We start from the raw sequence: 18,689 nt of genomic DNA on the forward strand, positions 1-18,689 counted from the left end.
GAGACAAGGTCTCCCTATGTAGTTGAGACTGACCTGGAACATAGTCTGGTCTCAAACTCACAGTGATCCTCCTGCTTCAGCCTCCCAAGTGCTGGGATTATAGGTATGCGCCACCAAGCCTGGCTTACTGCAACTCTTAATATTACTGATTTTATGTTTTACTTTCAAATTTCTGCGTTACATTTTAATCATGTTACATTAGGACATTTTAACATGAGGTCCAGGAGCAAGATTTGATCAGTAGTATAAACAATGTGGGTTAAAAAGCTTTCACTCTTTTGATAAGTCTGCCCAAATATAATAATGTTCCTAATGCCTTCAGTTTTAACTGCAATATTTAATAAAAGAACTTACCCTCCTGTGCCAATGGATCTTTTCTGATGATTTTTTGAATCATAATAGCGTTGCAGGATCATAGCACTTCTGCTTTTCAAATAACCAGTCTCCACCTCAATATAGTTCTCCAAATAGGAAATGAAAATGGATTTGATAAGCTTAGACAAGAAAGTCTGTTTATCAGTACCTAAATTAAACTCCATCAACTTGCTGGAAAGATTGGTGGTTCTTTTTTCATGGAAAGGGGGAAGAAAAAGATCAATGTATATTTTAGGTATAGTAACAATGTTAAGGAGTATATATTTTTACAATGTGACTTTAATGACCTATATTAAACCACCATTTCTTAAAAGCTGGAAGAGTACTTAGGATGTAGAAAGCAGCTTTACAAAGCTAATGTAGAATGGAATACTACAAATAACATGGCTTTGAGAACTGTAATAAACTCCTAGGGATCACCTTGAAAAGAAACTGAGGCAATGAACCAGTCTAGGAACAGCAACAGTGGCAGAATGAAAGCAGGAGAATGAACTCAAGTATGCACTAATGCCATTCATCACAAAGTAAGCAAAACAGGACTGGCAAGCCTACTTTCCGTTCATCTTCTTTCAGCTTTGTCCATGAAGACTTTTCTTTTTTATATTCTATTGTTAAAAATAGGATCACTGCAATTCTTTTGTTGAGAAAAGCTTCAACATAATTTTTAAAAACCTCTCAGAAGAGATGAAAGAATAGCAAAAGAGGGGGCCAGGGATTTAGCTCAGTGGTTCTGCTGCCTGCCTGGCAAGCGCAACGTCCTGAGTTCAATCCCTGGTACAAAAAAAAATGAGAGAAAGAGAAAAGAATAGCAAAAGAGTTGGAAAAAGTTAAGGAAAAAACTTCGTATAAAATTTCTAAAATGGTAGCTCTAAGCATAAGAATGCCATTTACAAAAGCATAAGACAAACTCAAACATGGGACTTAAGACTGAAATTTCCATTTGTTATGAATGTCACTCCCTTTTGCAATTTCAAAAAGTTTTACCTGCCAATTAAGTGTACTTATACTAACTTTTAGACAAAAATAAATGATGAATTAGCTCATAATTAGAATCAGAAACAAAATCCATGAATCTTCATTTAAACAAGGTCTTACAGTTCTTAGTACATTAGCATAAATAATATCCAAGTCCTAAAGTTAATGTACTAAGAATGCTACTTCTTTTTACAACTCTAGTCTACACTCACGAATTAAATACTAAAAGGTATACTGCTATATGACAGCTATTCAAAAAATACCTACTTCATTTTCTATTTAAAAGAATATCTGAGATCAACTGTTTTCTAATAATTAAAAATATACCTTGTATATAGGTCATAGAGATTTTTGAGATATTGTTCTGCATCTGATTTCCTATATTCTTCCAACTGATCTTTCACAAAACTCTAAAAAAGAAAGTCAACATTTTAATATTAATTTGTATAATGTCTCGTATTTTTCTTCTAAAATGCTATATAGTTTTGAAATATTGTGATTAAAATCCAATCAAAAAGGTAATGCACAGAAAGTACACGAATCTTAAGAAAATTTAAGAATAGACTTAAATTTTACTGCTTCTTATACATACCTACAGAAGATCTATGTCAGTCTTGGGGATAAATATTAAGAATTTAAAACAAATATCTTTTCTTTCGAAACATGATTAGAATCAGTTCTTTAGAATAGCATTTGCCAAACTGTGGTTTAGGTAACACTAGTGTCCTGTGAGATATTAATAGGTATTGCTCGAAATTAGGGCTCCTTGGTCAGTAAAGGTGAGAAATGTACCATATACTCCCAATTCTAGAGACTCATAACAAATAACGGCACATTTAAAGGCTATATTATTTAAAAGGAAATATTTAATGATGCTTAGTCTAGTAGTAAACATAATTTAGAATATCTAAAAGTACAGTGCTATGGGAATAAAGGTTGTAAATTAATTTCAGTTTTCTTTTCATATTAGTACATCATTTAAAAAATTCTATAGGGCCAGGGATTTAGCTCAGTGGTGCTGCCCACCTGCCTCATAAGCACAAGGTCCCAAGTTAAATCCCAGGTACAAAAAAAAAAAACTATAAGACTCCACTGGCAATTTTTGTTCAGTTTCACAAATGTCTTTTTTGTTCAAGGCAAGAACTTTTAAAGAAAAATATTCTGAGGTTACCTAATCATAATATTGTATTACCATTACTACTGCTGTATAACAAATTTCAAGCATGTTTTTGACACTTAGTGATTATCACCTTTTCCTTGGTGAATAACCATTTTTTAAAAAGCCTGATAATTGACATTTCTATCTCCTTAAATAGATTACTAAATTTTTTTAAACTTCTAAAATATTTTTTAATCCCGTGCTACCTTAAGAACATTTAATTTGTCACTGTTTACAATTACCTGTAGTTTGATTTCAAATACATTTTGAATAAGTTTAGCCAGTACTGTTTCTGGATTACTAAAGATATCTCCAACTTGCTTGTTCACACGCTGACAGAGCATTGCTGCATCTTCAAATATATCATTTCTCAAGTAAGCACCCTAAACAGTGGAGGCATTTTACATAGTGAATATACAATTTTTAAACAGTTTTAAAATACAAATTAGCATAAAAACTAAATAAAGTATACAGGTATATTACCTCCTGGCACTGCTTTATATAAACATCAACACAATGAGAATAACCCTAAAAAAAGAACAAACACATTGTTAACCACTGTTTCCAGTTCAATTAAAATATAAATAAACTTCAATTTAAATATTCAATTTATAAATAAACTTCAAAAATAAAATTCAATAGAACTGTTAAATGCAATACAGCTATATCTTATGTTCCAGTGAATAACCAGTAGTTATTGGAATGAAATAAAAAGACAGCTGTAGATAATCAGTTAACATAGCTGTCTTCTCCCACTTTCAATGATAAAATCAATCAGTTGGTTTATTTACTTGTTGGACTTCAGATGAAAAAGAAAACTGAGGTATAACTGAGTCCTTTGCAGTAATTTCTGCTGTAAAATAATCTAGCCATACCTTTTTTTGGTACTAGGATTAAACTCGGGACCTTGCACTTGCAAGACAGGCGCAGTACCACTGTGCTAAATCCCTATTTGAGGCTGTATCTTTCAATTCCAAAATACACATATGTGCAGACACACACACACACACACACACACACACACACAGAGTTTAAGATCTTACAGGTTTTACATATATATTCTTCTCTTGGATTCAAAGCATTTCCTTTGCTTTGTAAGGATTATGGCAGAGCTGTTCAACTGGTAGTATGGAAACCTACCTTTTAAACTGAATTCATTTCAATAAAATGGTTTAAGACAAAGTAATTTGTCATGTTAAGCTCAATATGGTACCACTATATCAAATGCCATTCTTTTTTTTTGGTACTGGGAAATGAACTCGGGTCCCTGTGCTTGCAAAGCAGGAGGTGGAACCACTGAGCTAAATCTCCAGCCTCAAATGCCATTCTTAATACTCATTCAGATGTTCCCAAAATGAAAAGTCCAATAAACAACTTCAATTTTTAATCTGATACAACAAATATGAAGAAATAGATTAAAGGAAGAATTCTTTTTTTTTCCATTTATGTATTATTTTTATTATGTTTAGTTTTTGAGACAGGTTTTACTATGTGGCTCAGGTTGGGCTTGAACTTGAAATCCTCCTGCCTCAGCTTCTAAGTGTTGGAATTATGGGTACGCACAACAATGTCCACCTCAAGAATGATTTCTTTAAGCACTTTCCAGGAAGACAAGTCCATAATGTAATACTTCTTTGCATTAACCACCTGAGACACTGTGTTTTGGTTTTGGGGTGTTTTTTTTTTTTGGTACAGGGGACCAAACCCAGGACCTTGTACTTGTGAGGCAGGTGGTGGAACCACTGAGCCAAATCCCCAGCCCAAAATGTTCTGTTTTAATTTTTTTCTTTTTTTGGTACCAGGGATTGAACTTGGGATCTTGCGCTTGCAAGGCACACAGTGGCACCACTGAGCTAAATGCCCAGCGAGACACTGGATTTTTCATTAGTTACATTTTATGTATTCTTTGATGCCTACATTCCAACAGATATTCATGGTCAATTATTTTGCTTTCTGAGCTATTTCAGAACATGTTTTACTGAGTCAGATATGTTAAAAAGCAAGAAGGCAGATCATTTTCTTTACCAAACTACATTAAAACTTCCTTGATACAATTATTAATATTACTTAGAAATCTTTAAATATTAAATACCTAAGATTTGGCATCATTTACATAGATACATAAAATATATACTGTATTCAGTATGAAAATTCTTGCTGATATAGTTATACAATTAATAGGTAAACATCACAGACTGTGACATATAAAACTCGTACAATCTCCACAACCTTGGACACTGGTCTTTATTTTAAATTTTTATTATTTACCTTAAAATGAAGTAGTACTGCTGCTACTTCTCTCATTCTGGATATTTCACCTCTTTTTTGAGCATTAGTAAACTCCTGAATCAGCTGGCATTCTAAATCATGGTATTTACCTAAAAATAAAAATAAAGCCATCAGCTATATTGAGGCATTCAAAGTTCTAAGTTGCTGACAAATAGAATCTAAGTTATTTGAAAATACAGTGACTATGAGTATGCCTTCTTTTGGAATAATTACAAAAGGAGATTATAGATGGAGATTTAGCTTCTATAATATACAGAGGTATATATAATCTATATTTTGGTTTTTGTTTTGTTTTGTACTGGGGATCAAACTTGGGGCCTCGTGCTTGCAAGGCAGGCACCAGAACCACACAGCTAAATCCCCAGCCCATATAATTTATATTTTAATACACAAAAACTTTCAAACTAATAAAACAGGTGGGCTTCCTGGGGTCTGAATGCCCTTTATTACTATAACTTAAACTAGCATTTGACTATATATTTTTTAAAAAGATAATATGAAAAACCATTTAAAGGCCAGTTATGACATGAAGAGTAAGAAAGATATTAAACTTAACACTATAAAAAGGGGGAGGAAGGACTATGAAATTCTTTACTAGAGTCCAGATGTTTCTACCAGGAATATTAGTGGATAAAATACCAAATTTCATCTTAAGATAATATGTGGTATTTGACTCACAGCATTCTTAGGATTATTATGATTCTTAAGAAACATTTGAACTTCAGACTAATCTATAGTGATCAAAAATATCACCAGTATGAGTCCAATTATCTTTGTCATCTTATTCTTAGAATTCTGGAAGTTCAGGTGGTTCTTTGAACCTTTTCTAAAATGAACTAGCAAACAATGACCCAGGCTACCATGCATGGAGCATACAAATACAACGGTCTCTCCAGAAACTTAGAACGATCTACCTTACAAAGATTGGCAAAAACCAAGTCACTTCATGAGTAAAACAGATATTAAAATGCTCAGATTGTCTTAGCTTTAAAAAGAAAAATGAGAGAAACTTATTCAGATATATATGAAACAATCTCAAAAATATATTGTTAAATTAAAAAAAAATGTCTAAAGCTTTTTGTGACCAATTAATACAAATGACGATATATACACATTTATAATATGTATACACAGGATTTATGTCTTATGCTGGTATACCCATGCAATATTTTCTACAAGTACCCAAGAAACTGGTTATACTTGTTTTCAGGGAAAACTGGTAATGCTGGTTTCCATGACAGGGTAGGAGGACAGCATTGTTCTCACCTTCCCCATTTTTGTTATTTGATTTTTTACACAAGTAATTGTTTCTACTTTCTCAAAAAAAAAAAAAAAGTTAAATAAGTAGACTCCACTTACTTGCAATCTTGGATTTTACTTCTGAAAATCTGAAAGATACAAGGGAATGATGAGGTTCATTAGTTGTGACAAACATACTAATGTAAGGTGTTACAAAAGAGAAAACTGGAAAATACTAAAGCTCGCTATCTATATTTATTATCTTTGCAGCTTTTTTGTAAATCTAAAAATATTACAGAATTAAAATATTATCATTTTAAACCAGACAAAGCCAGAGAAGAGAGTACATAGAAGTATGACAGTCAACAAAATTTTATATAGGCAATTTAGATGGGATAGATGGTTCTCATTTAGGAAATTCATACTGAATAATCAATTCCCTTATTAAGGAGGGAAGGTGCTAGCAACTAGTCCTAAAACTAAGTTACTGTCCCTACTCATATTTACTGGCATTATATATTCACTTGATCATTATGATTAATAATCACGATAATCTGTTGCACACTGGAAAATTTTAAAGTAAAGTTTTAAATTATTTAAAAGAAAAACAATAGCTGAGCATGGTGGTGCACACCATAATCCCAGCACTCTGGGTAGCTGAGGCAAAAGAATTTGAAGTTTGAGCCTAGGCTGGGTAACTCAGCAAGACCCTGTATCAAAGTAAAAAAGAGCTGGAGACATAGCTAAGTGTGAAGTACTAAGGTTCAATCCCCAGTGTTGCCCCCCAAAGAATCCAGGGATAAACTTAGGAGGGCAATCATTTCATCTTTAGCAATTTAAAAACTAAAATACCACATACCAGATTCATCAAATCTTAAATATCAAGCAGTAGTGTACAATTTGAAAAACTCATGTTGAAAGATTCTGCGCAATCATTTGAGGAAAAAGGAGAGTGGTCAGCAAAAGAGACGCCAAAGACAGATGAAAAAGAAAATAAAAATTTAGCGAGTTATAAAAAATGATATATCAAAGTCATGGTAGGTCACAGAATACATATAGGGCCATATTGACCTGGATAAAAAATTTAAATCTGATGAAGGCATATATTCAACTCAAAGGCTTGGCAGAGAAGCTGAAACAAAACTGGAAGAAAAGTAGGGGTGTAGCTTCATTGTAATAGGCCTGCTTAGCATACACGAGGCCAATCCCCAACACATAAAAAAACAACAACAAAAAAGCACCAAAGCATAAAACTTGAAGAGGTATGAATTTGAGGAATGAAAAAGATAAACATATGTAAGTGTATTCTGGAGGGAAATAACAGAATAGAGGAACAGATGGAGATGTAACCAAATTTAACATATACCTATTATGAGTTAGACATGTTACCCACTTACATGATCCAACTCTGAAATGAGCCAACGATAGAAGTTTTGGTGGGTAACTTTAAGAATTATTACTGTAATCCTTTATGATGATACAGAGAGTAAAACAATTTGGGAGGAATTCACTGTGTATTTCTGAGATAATGGTTAAACTTTAAATATAGTAATACATTCATATTGTATGTGTATCTGAAGACCTTTGAGTATGAACAGAAGTGCACATATATTATCTGATATACACAATGTCATTTTATTTCTGATATTCACATAGAGGAAAAACTTCTACCAAGATATTATTAGAGTCTGACATTCCATGGACTATAGAAAACCATGAAAAAAATTTTCTTCTCAGTGGATAGGATGAGCTCTAACTTAATAATGGCTCTGGGATCTTACATTTAATACAGGGGTTCTTGACTTGAAGCCCCTGGGGTTTCATACACAGGATAAAGTCTAAAATGCCATGAAATTACATACACAAATCTATGTGTATATATTAATTTCTTAAAGAAACTTTGCAACTTTCGTTAGCCTTTTAAAGGTACTTTAAAACTCCCAAAGCTTTAGCAACTTCATCAAGAAATAGGAAAAAACAGCTGAGTAGCCATATGCTTAAACTGTATCTTACCACCCTGGTTATCAAAGTCTAAAACAGAAAAATTCAATATTTTACTTCATTCAATTTCAAAATAATCTCAACAAATTTTTTTTCTCAAGACAAATAAGGATTGCAATTTCAGGGTGTATTGTATTTACATATTAAGAGTAGGCTATTTTTTCAATAAACTATTTTACACTACAGTATATTTTATACAAATAAGCATGTTTTATTGATTTAATAGGCAAAGAAAATTCATACAGGGAAAAACTGCAATTTTATTTCATAAATATTCCCAAATTAACTATTGAAAAGTTAACTTGCCTATCAAAAGGTAACTCCTGGGCAATTAGGTGCAACTTCTGAATGATGTCTGCTGCCTCCTTTATCTATTAAAAAAAGATAAAAGCAATAATTTAAAAACTCTTACACATATCAAAAATTAACTATATTTGAAAATAGTAGTTATCTCCCTATACATACAGCCTCTCCCTCAATTTTCTTGAGAAACCCCTAATAAAACTTTATAAGCAAGAAAAATATATCTAGGAATTACTATAATGCATCAAAATCCAAATATGTGTCTTTCTGAAACTGAAGTTTTATGATTTTTTGATGCTACATTTCCTTCCCAAAGAAATCTGCACTTCAAGGTTACTCTGAAGAAATTAAAATCATTACTTGCCAAAAGCAATGTGTGAATTCCTTCTAAGCTTATGAACTCCAAAAAGATAAATAAGATGTATGAAGATGATTTAGAACATACTGTGGCATATACCTGCTTTAAGCTAATGAGTAAAAAAATGACAAATGCCTGTCATTTAATAGCCATATAAATTTATAATACATGTGCCAAAAGCAAAGCTAAAGTTTAACATGAAGTCTAAGTGAAAAAATGTGCATATTTTTTCAAGTTACAGAAAAAGAAACTTAGGCAAAGTGTCTCAAATTCTTTTGACTATTTTTTTTTTTTTTTTTTTTTTTTTTTTTATCGGGCATCGAACTTGGGTCCTTGCACTTGCAAGGCAGGCAGAGGAACCACTGAGCTAAATCCCCAGCCCTCAAATTCTTTAAAAGAAGATATTTGTGTCCACTCAATAGTATGAGGGAGTTATGTAATGTTCACTTTTTCTTTAAATTTCAGCTTAGTACTGCCATTTAATTTGATATAACTTTAATAACTGTTTTTATAATTACTCATTTTCTCTTACATTAAAAAGAGAAAATCTTATAGACACGAAGAATTATGAACACTAGTATTAATTATTCTAATTATTCACATAAACCCTGGCAAGCACTTGTGGGTTATAGCAGGACCTAATGCTACTTCGGACTCCAAACAATTGAGAACATAGCATTTTGCTTCAATTATTTCTCCTCTCCTATTTAGCAGGATGCTATCATTTTCAGCTGCCAAACAGTTACTCTGTTTGCTGCACATGAGCACATGAGTTTCATCACAGTATGACTCACCATACTATTGTTTTACTGGCAAAATCTATCATTTTCTCTTTATCAATATGCTCTTCAGAAAGAACCTATCTGTAACACAGCTAACTCTATGTTTTCATCAGTTTGCTCTTTTAAGAGATAGAAGTGTGCTATGTGCAAACTCTGCTTAATGTAGTAAGTAGTATAGCAGTAAATAATGTTTATTTTTATTGTCTTCCCAGTTAATTATTTTATAAAAAATTTTAAAACACAAGGTTATATTTTATTATAGTTAAAATACACTGCAACAAGATAGCCAGAAGTTTACCTGGTAATTATCAATCTAATACCTTATCGTGAGTTCTTAATTGTAGTTAACTGTGATAGTACCAGGACAAAAATGATGATTCTTAATTAGCAAACAATAACCCAAAACTCATGTGGCAGAGAAACAGAAAAAGAAGGCAAATGAGAAAAAAGGAATAAAGTATGACAATAAAGAACAAAAGAGATAAAAGAAAGAGATTAAAATACAGAGTAATGCAAAGAAAAACAGAATTAAATGATGTATGTGGGTCTGCATCAGCCCCTCCAAAATTTCAGATAGCTGAGTAATCAGGTGAATAAACTAGCAAGAATATAAAGATTGTTTTCTTTTAATTAAAACCTCAAAAATTAAGAGGCAACAGCAATAGTAAAAAACCATATAATCACTTGATAATTAAAAAATTAAAGAAAAGTGTGAACATATAACATGAATCAGATTAGACCTAAATATTTTAGTCAATCTAAAAATATTTTTTTCTTTAAAATCTAAATGACTACTCTGAGTTAAAAGCAAATAAATAGGCTAACTCATATTAGTAAGATATCTACATTGTTTATAGTAGCATAAACACATCATACAATCTAACAGGTATAATCCAAAGCAATCCAAGATATCAGATTTGAATTAGACCCAAATTTTTATGGATAAAACAATTTCATAACATGTTAAAATATTTTCATAATATATGATAAATATTTATATTTAGGAAAATATTTTAAAATTCCATAAACTATCCTGGAGCACAGTTCAGTTTTCAAACCTCTACATTTCTAACAAAGGCCACATAAATATATAAGAGGTAAGGTCAAAAATTTTATAAATTCTTCAGTATCATATTTTTTTACTTTACACTATTAAATATAATTGTTGAAATTCAATTCTTAAAAATATCGTCTTTTTAAAAGGAATTATCTATACACATATAACTATTTTTTAAAGCTCACTAAAAATTATAAATTCAGTGACCCTGCAGTAGAGCAGCATTCATACATAACACAAATGTGTTGCTTAATGCAAAGTGAACTTCAATAAAACTTAAGTTTTTATTATCCTGATGTTTTATATAGCAAATCTGAAATAACTTAGGAAGATATCAATAAATGAGTGGGCAATGTTATAAGAAGCATGAATATCCATTTTTTTCCATGCATTTTGATGTTTTCCCTCAAGAGAAAAAAAAATCTAAATTATCTTCAAGACTGCAGAATAGTCAGTACTATATACCTTAAGGCCAGAGTTAATAGTGCTATGAAAGGGATTAACATAAATAATTCTTTGGTCCAAACTGCTTAACTCTTTGTAAGAGATCTTTATTCAAGTAAGAAAAATCTAGAAGCACTAAATTCCTTTACAGAAAAACATTTCAGCTTTAATTTACGTCAAATCACCCTATCCACTATTCAGTGTTGTGTAAAGACTAGAAATTTCATGAAAAGTCAAATATGGCAAAAAATACTTATGAACATAGTTACCTCAGCATTTTTAAACCACATGTAACTTCATAAATGATTAATTATCTGATTAATAATCTGATTATCAATACATCATTTGTGATACATAAGCAACTGCATTAAATTACATTTTAGAACAACAATTTTTTATAAGTCAGCTACTCAGTTAAAAGTAATAATTCCAGCTCATAATTGTTATTATGTGATTTGCTTTTATCCTCTGACAGTGCTTACCTTTTCAGAATTTGTAAAAACATCAGATTTTAATTCTCCATCTAGAAACTCATTAAAGTATTTCATCAATTTCTGAGCCTCCACAGCCCGCTGTCTAGGTGTGTTTACCCCTTCCAACTGGTCTCCAAGGTGACAGACCTTGGTTGCTACATAGCTAATGTGCTCATCTAGTTCTTGGAAATGCTGGAAGGCAACCTAGGGAAAATGTGCACAGGCATAAAATATAATCAAAGAGGAAAGTTAATATTCATCAAAAATGTATTACCAATTCAAGGCATAAATCTACACAGTGCATGTGCCAGATCCTATGCTTAATTTCCAGCTCCACAAAAACAAACGAACTGAACCAAATTACCAATCTCATCAGCCCTCTATCTTAAGTAATTAAGACAGTTTAGAAATACATATGAAATCCACAAAAACAGTCCCAACTTATTAGCATGACATGATCTGAAAATTTTTTAACCAAATTGTAACCTTTTACCCTTTATTAAAATAACCATATTTATCATTAATATATTTGTTAGTTAATAATATATATATTAATAAAGCTTCTTATTATTCATCCTGTTTAACAAAAGTACCTGGTACCATAATGCTCTAAATGATTCTGAAAACAATAAACTGAAGTATCAAAGTTATTGGGCATATGAAGAACCCTCTTGTTACTAAACTGAAAAGATTTTAAAAATATATCAGAAGTAAAAAGTACTGATTAAAAAGAAAAATATTTGGCCAGCTATAGTAGCATATGCTATAATCCCAGCACTTGCGAGGCTGAGGTAGGAGGATTGAGAGTTTGAAGACAGCCGGAGCTACACAGTGAGCTCAAGGCCAGCCTGAAATGTACAGTAAGACACTGCATCAGAAAACCAAAAAAATTAACATTTATTTTAAATATTTAAAAAACAACAGTAGTGTCATACATGATAAAACTGCTCTTTCCAGTTTTAAAAACAGGAAAGACTGCAGTAAGGATTCCATTAAGATATAGGTATACGCCTTCCTAGAATGTTCTTCCCTTTTCCCTGGGTACACTGACTGCTCGGTGGTAGATGAGTATGGTACTTTTGTTCTAACCTGCAGTTGAAGAGGAAAAGCTCAAACATTTATTGAAGAATTTCTCTGTGTTAGAAACTATTCTATTACATGTATTTACTTAATCTACAATTCATTTTACAGATGAAAAGCAGAGATTAAACTACTTGAGAATATGCAGCTAATAAGTGGCAGAGCTACAACTCAAACTCAAGCAGTCTGCACCAGAGGTTGTTACTTTAATTATTAATACTATTTTTATGAGCAAGAGAAAGCTACATCAGGAGTATTTGTCACCTTAACTACTAAAAACACTTCCTTATCTTACATGAATTACTGACTTCCATAATGAAATTTTTTCTAACAGTTACATATGTTTAAGTGAAAAAAATCTAAAATAAAATTTTACTTTTGTTTTGTTTTCTTTTTTGGTACTGGGGATCAAACTCATGACCTTGCACTTGTGAGGCAGGCACAATGCCATTGAGCTAAATCCCCGGCATGGAATTAATATTAGAAAATGAAAAATGGAAAAAAAGTCTTTGTAAATAGGGAAGGGTGGAGGGTTGAAGGGAGGGCAGGGGAATGGGGAAAAAAATAACCAAGATAGATTATGTAAAGATAGAAATTTCCAATGATGAATGTTATATTATATACTTAAAATGTACCAATAAAATTAATAAAAAATACTTTCCCCAAAGAGCAATAGCTAACATAAGTGTAATTTTATTTTTTTTAAAGGAAACTATAATAATAAACTAAATGATATCAAATTTTAAAAAAATTTAGCAGAAATCAGTTTGCTGGGCCACCCCATTCATGACCCCTCCTGGAAATCCAAGATCTGTTCTTCTCCTTATTTCTAGTGAAACTTTCCTATCCTCCAAAAAGAGGGGAGGGGAGGGGGGAGGGGAGGGAAGGAGAGAGAGAGAGAGAGAGAGAGAGAGAGAGAGGGAGGGAGGTGGGGAGCGGGAGACAAAGTGAGAGTTATGTGAAACTTCCCAGATCAGGTTTCTCTGGGGAAAAATTTGATCCAAGTTTGGTATTACTTAGTATGCTTAATAATAATGCAAAATATGATCTGAACATCAATTTTAATAAACCCCTTTTAAAAAGCTCATCTACTACAGAGTATCCTTGAAAATTTACACCATTAGGAGAGAACAAGGACCACTCTAAATGTGACACCACCTCATCCTGAAAAGGAAGTATTGTGATTGCCAAACTAACACTCAATAATAAGCCAATGTCAAGACCACGGGATAACAATTCATTCATTCCATTGGACGAAAGAGGTAGAGAGAAACATCAACAATTACTATAGTTTGACTTGATTATTTTAAGAGCTTACAGTTGAAAGGAAATAAAAGATACTGAATATAAACTATTTACTGCTTTGTAAGTGTTTACCTGATTGCTTTTCTGAAGCTCTTGTACCTTCTTGGCAAATTCCTTGGCTTCCTTCTGACATTGCTGCTCTAATTTCTCTACTTTCCTTTGAATTCTTTCATCCATTAACTGGAGTTCTTGAATATGATTTACAAATTCTTCTAATAATCTAACAGAAGAAAGTTAGGTTATGTATCAATCTAAAAGTAACTGGCCAATTCACTTACATGGAGAGCCTTAACAACAGTTCTTTGACCACTGCAGATTTAGCTCAGTGGTGTTGCAGCCTACCTAAATAAATAAATAAATAAATAAATAAATAAATAAATAAATAAATAAATAAATAAATAAAACAAAAGCACAGTTCTTTGAGATATGGATGATCACATCAATTTTCTCCATAGTATTCTTTTTTAGGAGTTTCCTAAGTCTTCTGGAAAGTCACAATGTATTCTTTACTTTGCCTAAGGCACATAGCTTTCAAAAAACTATTACATGGATTTCTGGCCAGTGTTTCTTGACATCTCAATAGATCATCTTTGGGTAAATTAAAACCTCATCCAGAATGCCCATTAAACTTCCAAAATAGAAACATTTTATAGCTTTTGAAAAACAGTCAAAAAGACAAATGTGCAATATAAAAACAGTATTAAGCATTCTACAGTTCACTGCCTCTATCACCCCAATTTCTACTATACTTAGAAGCACATATTTAACATGTTTTTATTTCAAAAGTATAACTAACCCTTCCTAATTTGATGGGAGAAAATACTAAATTTTATTTTCAACAAAACTGTGTCACTTATACCAGTTAAAGTGCTTCTCTAAAATAAATGGAACAGAAAAGAAAAAATGTTCAAATTTTTGTTTATTCTACTCATATTAGTTATATATGTCTTTTTTTTTTTTTTTGGCCAACTGTTAGCTAAAATTGCTTTACATGAATTTTGAAAGAAATACCAATACTAGTCAGCTCTACGAAAACACAAATTTTTAGTATACTAAATTTGAGGTGTGAAAATAACACACATTTTTACTTTACCTTTTAGGGTCAAAAGCTTCAGGCCCACCTCTAGAACCTCCTCCTGGGGTTCTCCATACAAGACGTTCAATATACTCATCTGCCACAAAAGGCTCCTAGTTTACAAAAATAAGTGTGCTTTAACAAAGTTTCATGAAGACAACAATGTGAATTACAGATATAAAAGAGATTTTATGTAAAAATTAAAAATGGAATTAAGTTACTATTTAAATGTCTATATTATTAAAATGTACACATTTTTATCAGATTAAAAACCCATCAATAAAACAAAATACTTAATGAAAAATAGGATATTAAAATATCAGAAACAAAAAAGAGCAAAAAATACAAACATGCAATTTATAAATACAAATGCCCCCAAAACATGTGAATGTACAGCCTTGCTAGTTTCAAATAAGTTCAAATTATCATTTTTTTAACTTCACAAACTAAGAAATATTTTTAAAAATTATAATATGCAATGCAGGACAAGCTGAACTAACTGGGCACTCTCATTGTTAGAAATACAATCTCTGGAGGACAACTGGTCACTACAACATCAACCATGTTACAAATGCTCAGACTCTAACTGAGTAGCTCTACTTTTTATATTCTAAAGGAAAAGCATACATGAACAAAAAAATCTTCTGTAGAGTTGTTATGGTTTACATCTAAAATGTTCCTCCAAAGTCTCATAAGTTTGAGGGTGACTGGATCCATGAGGCACATACAATACACATCAGTGGGCTCACTGATGACTTCAGTAACTGGATATTACGTTAGGAGATGGGGCCTGGTTCAAGGTGATCACTGGGGCATGACCTGGAAGCGTATCTTCTTGTCCCAGCTCTTTCGTTCCCTCTCTCTCCTTCTGCCTTCCATGGGACTAGATGATGTTTGCCAGCCCTGTCACCATACGCTTTAGGACTTGGAGCCTGCAGACTTGGGACTGAACTCACTACAAAATGTGCGCGACATAAACCTCTCTAGATTTTGGGTGTCAGGTACTATATTTTATCCCAGTGACAGGAAAGTGACTAATAAAAGTGTTCATTGTATATTATATGTAACACTGTAAGATTATGTAGCTGTCCAACAAAACCATGATTGAAAAATTATGGCAGACTAATAGGATGAAAACTACATTCCTATTAAAATCATGTAAAATAATATTTAATGAAATGAGAAAAAAAGCAAAAAAGAGGGATACTAAATGTTCTCAGAATATGGTAATATTTAATTCTTTTAAAAACACTTTAGAAGGCTTAATTAAAAGCAGTAAACATTCACATGTTTACTACTCATAGATAACAGATTTTTTAGGCTACTCCCAACTCTTACATATACTTTCCATACCACCTCTTTCATGCAAATACTATACAGTGCTTTGCTGCCAATGTATACCACAACCTGGGAGCATTTCCTAGTGATTCCTGTTTGAATTTTTGAGTGTGTAAAATTTTCCCATTTGTTAATTATATTTTAAAAATACTTTCTATTGATAAACATTCATTGAGCCAAAAAACTTCCAGTGCCAAATTTCTGTTAAACTTTGGGGGAAAAAAAGATGTATCAAACACAGACTATACCCTCAAGAAACTCATAGCCCAATGCAAAAAAGAAATACAAAATTGTGATAATGTGTAATATATAAAATTAAAAATTTGTGCATAAATTTCAGCATCAACACTGTTAGGTTATTTATTAATTCAGTAGGGAGATTAAGGGGGTGGAAATGAATTGTTCATTAATTCAAATGTTTACTGAACACCTACTATGGTCTGGGTATGGTGTCAGGCACTGAGAACACAAAAATAAATTCAACAAGGTTCCTTGCAAACCCTCATGGAAATGATCTTCTAAGTAGGGATGTCAATTAATCAATTATCACAGAAATAACTAATTGAAGCTGTGATAAATGTGATAGCAAGAAAAGCCCTGGATACTGTTAAGAGAATGTCAGAGGAAGAGAGGAGACTGGAATATGGGGAAGGATGGAAGACTGGCCAGGAAGTGTGACATGAAAAGTTTCTGAGGAAGTGTCATTTTAAACTGAGGTCTGAAGAAGAAAAATCAGCCAGACAAAAATGGAACAATGCTTTCCAGACTATTAGAAAATAGAAAGCCAGAGCTTAACCTGTTAGAGGAACCGAAAGATACAGGAACCACATATGGAAAGATGCATCAGGGTAGGATGATTATGATCAACAGGTGGTAATATTGTCTTCCTTATCACCATCACATTAGAAACTGAAATGGTTCACCAGTCTGATGTGGTAAGAGAAGGAAGGAGAGGAGAAATTCTAGTCAGAATAAAAATAACCATGATAATGATAGGAACACCACTAGCATAACAATTTTGATAAGCACTTCACATGCATTACTTCATTTGCTAGTCTCAGTAAGACAGTAGGTCCACTTTATCCCCAACTTTATGATGTCAAGTATTCTCCAAGAAAATACAAATTGTATGTTGTAAACCTAAGATTTAAACCACTTTGCTTTACTACTGCTAAGTAGCTCCTTGACTATAAGTAGCTCTTTATGCTTACAAAGTTAGGGGAGTAAGGATAAATTGTGAAGCTAAAAAGATAAAACTGTCACATGAGGGCATATCATTCATTTTTCCCCTTTAAAAAAAGTCTTTTAAAGACTTTCTACATTTTACAATAAAGGACTTTCACAATGGTCAAGTAGAGCTACTGTTGTAGTCCTATTAATCTAATTTATTTACTAAGACTTCCTTTAGGACAGCTATCTGGTATAATCAAGGCATAAAATATAAGCAAGATTGCTAGGTACTTTTAGATAAAATTCTATTTATTCATAAATACAGACTTGATTGAGAATTAAGTTCTAAGGATGAATTAGCTAGCCACCCAGAGTAAAAAATTTTGGCACCTAAACTACAATGAACTCGCTTAACCAGCATATCATAGTTTAGATGATCATATCTCTAGCCTACCTTACTTCTTCTATGAAGGCCAAAAGGATATATGTTTAAAAATCCTTGATTTGCACACATAAAATATAGACTAAGGATAAAGGAATTTATGTTCAGAGCTACTCAGTACTAAGAAACTAAGCTACTAAACTTTTTAGAAAATCCTACAAGGGAATTATAGTTAAATAAATCTGTGAAATTATGTGACACATAAAGCTTACTTAATCCAAAATCATGCAGATAAAGGCCCAAATCTTAACTACAGGTCAAGTTTTTGCTTTACAAGAAACTGAATTATTTTTAGAAAATAGAAAGTCCACAATACTTCCATTAAGTAACCCACATATTGTTCTCCCCCCCCTTTTCTTGGAGGAAGTAATTTTTTTGTGTAAATACTTAATCTAAATTCTGTTATTAATTTTATTTATTAGTTATTGAGCAGTTAGTTTTCAAGTAAACATGCTATACTGTTCATCAATTTTAATTGATCAGATTTATTAAATGACATACAGCCAAAAACTGATAAATCAACAACTATAATAAAAAATAAACTTTATGTGAAATATTTTCAATTCTCTCAAAGTATTCCTTCATTCAACAAATAGCCTACTACATAGTAGAGACTATTCTAAATACCAGGAAACAGACAAGGAGGAAAAATTTCTGTTCCTCTGGGTCTAGTGGAGGAGAATAACAGACAAATGAGCAGGAAAACGATAAAGCAATAAAAAGGATAAAGAGAACTAAAATGTATACAAAGGGATGGGTAAAACTGGCATTATTTTCATAGAAGTGATAAAGAAAGTCCTTTCTAGGAAAATATATTTTGAATA

The 18,689-nt window shown here is 32.0% G+C and overlaps 1 protein-coding gene across 1 annotated transcript in view; it reads right to left on the reverse strand.

Moving 5' to 3' along the window:
- The window catches only part of Exoc5 (exocyst complex component 5), a 65,625-nt gene that overhangs the window by 28,894 nt on the left and 18,042 nt on the right, over nt 1-18,689 (reverse strand). The window contains exons 2-11 of the mRNA XM_010641441.2: nt 14,934-15,028; nt 13,913-14,060; nt 11,465-11,659; nt 8,345-8,409; nt 6,158-6,186; nt 4,778-4,887; nt 2,993-3,037; nt 2,752-2,892; nt 1,678-1,760; nt 355-564 (exon numbers count right to left, since the gene is read on the reverse strand). Coding sequence (XP_010639743.1) covers nt 355-564; nt 1,678-1,760; nt 2,752-2,892; nt 2,993-3,037; nt 4,778-4,887; nt 6,158-6,186; nt 8,345-8,409; nt 11,465-11,659; nt 13,913-14,060; nt 14,934-15,028 — 1,121 coding nt within the window. The remainder of the gene's footprint in view (nt 1-354; nt 565-1,677; nt 1,761-2,751; nt 2,893-2,992; nt 3,038-4,777; nt 4,888-6,157; nt 6,187-8,344; nt 8,410-11,464; nt 11,660-13,912; nt 14,061-14,933; nt 15,029-18,689) is intronic.

Source organism: Fukomys damarensis, unplaced genomic scaffold (assembly GCF_012274545.1).
Source record: "Fukomys damarensis isolate Sample0158 unplaced genomic scaffold, DMR_v1.0_HiC HiC_scaffold_21, whole genome shotgun sequence".
Classification (NCBI taxonomy): domain Eukaryota; kingdom Metazoa; phylum Chordata; class Mammalia; order Rodentia; family Bathyergidae; genus Fukomys; species Fukomys damarensis.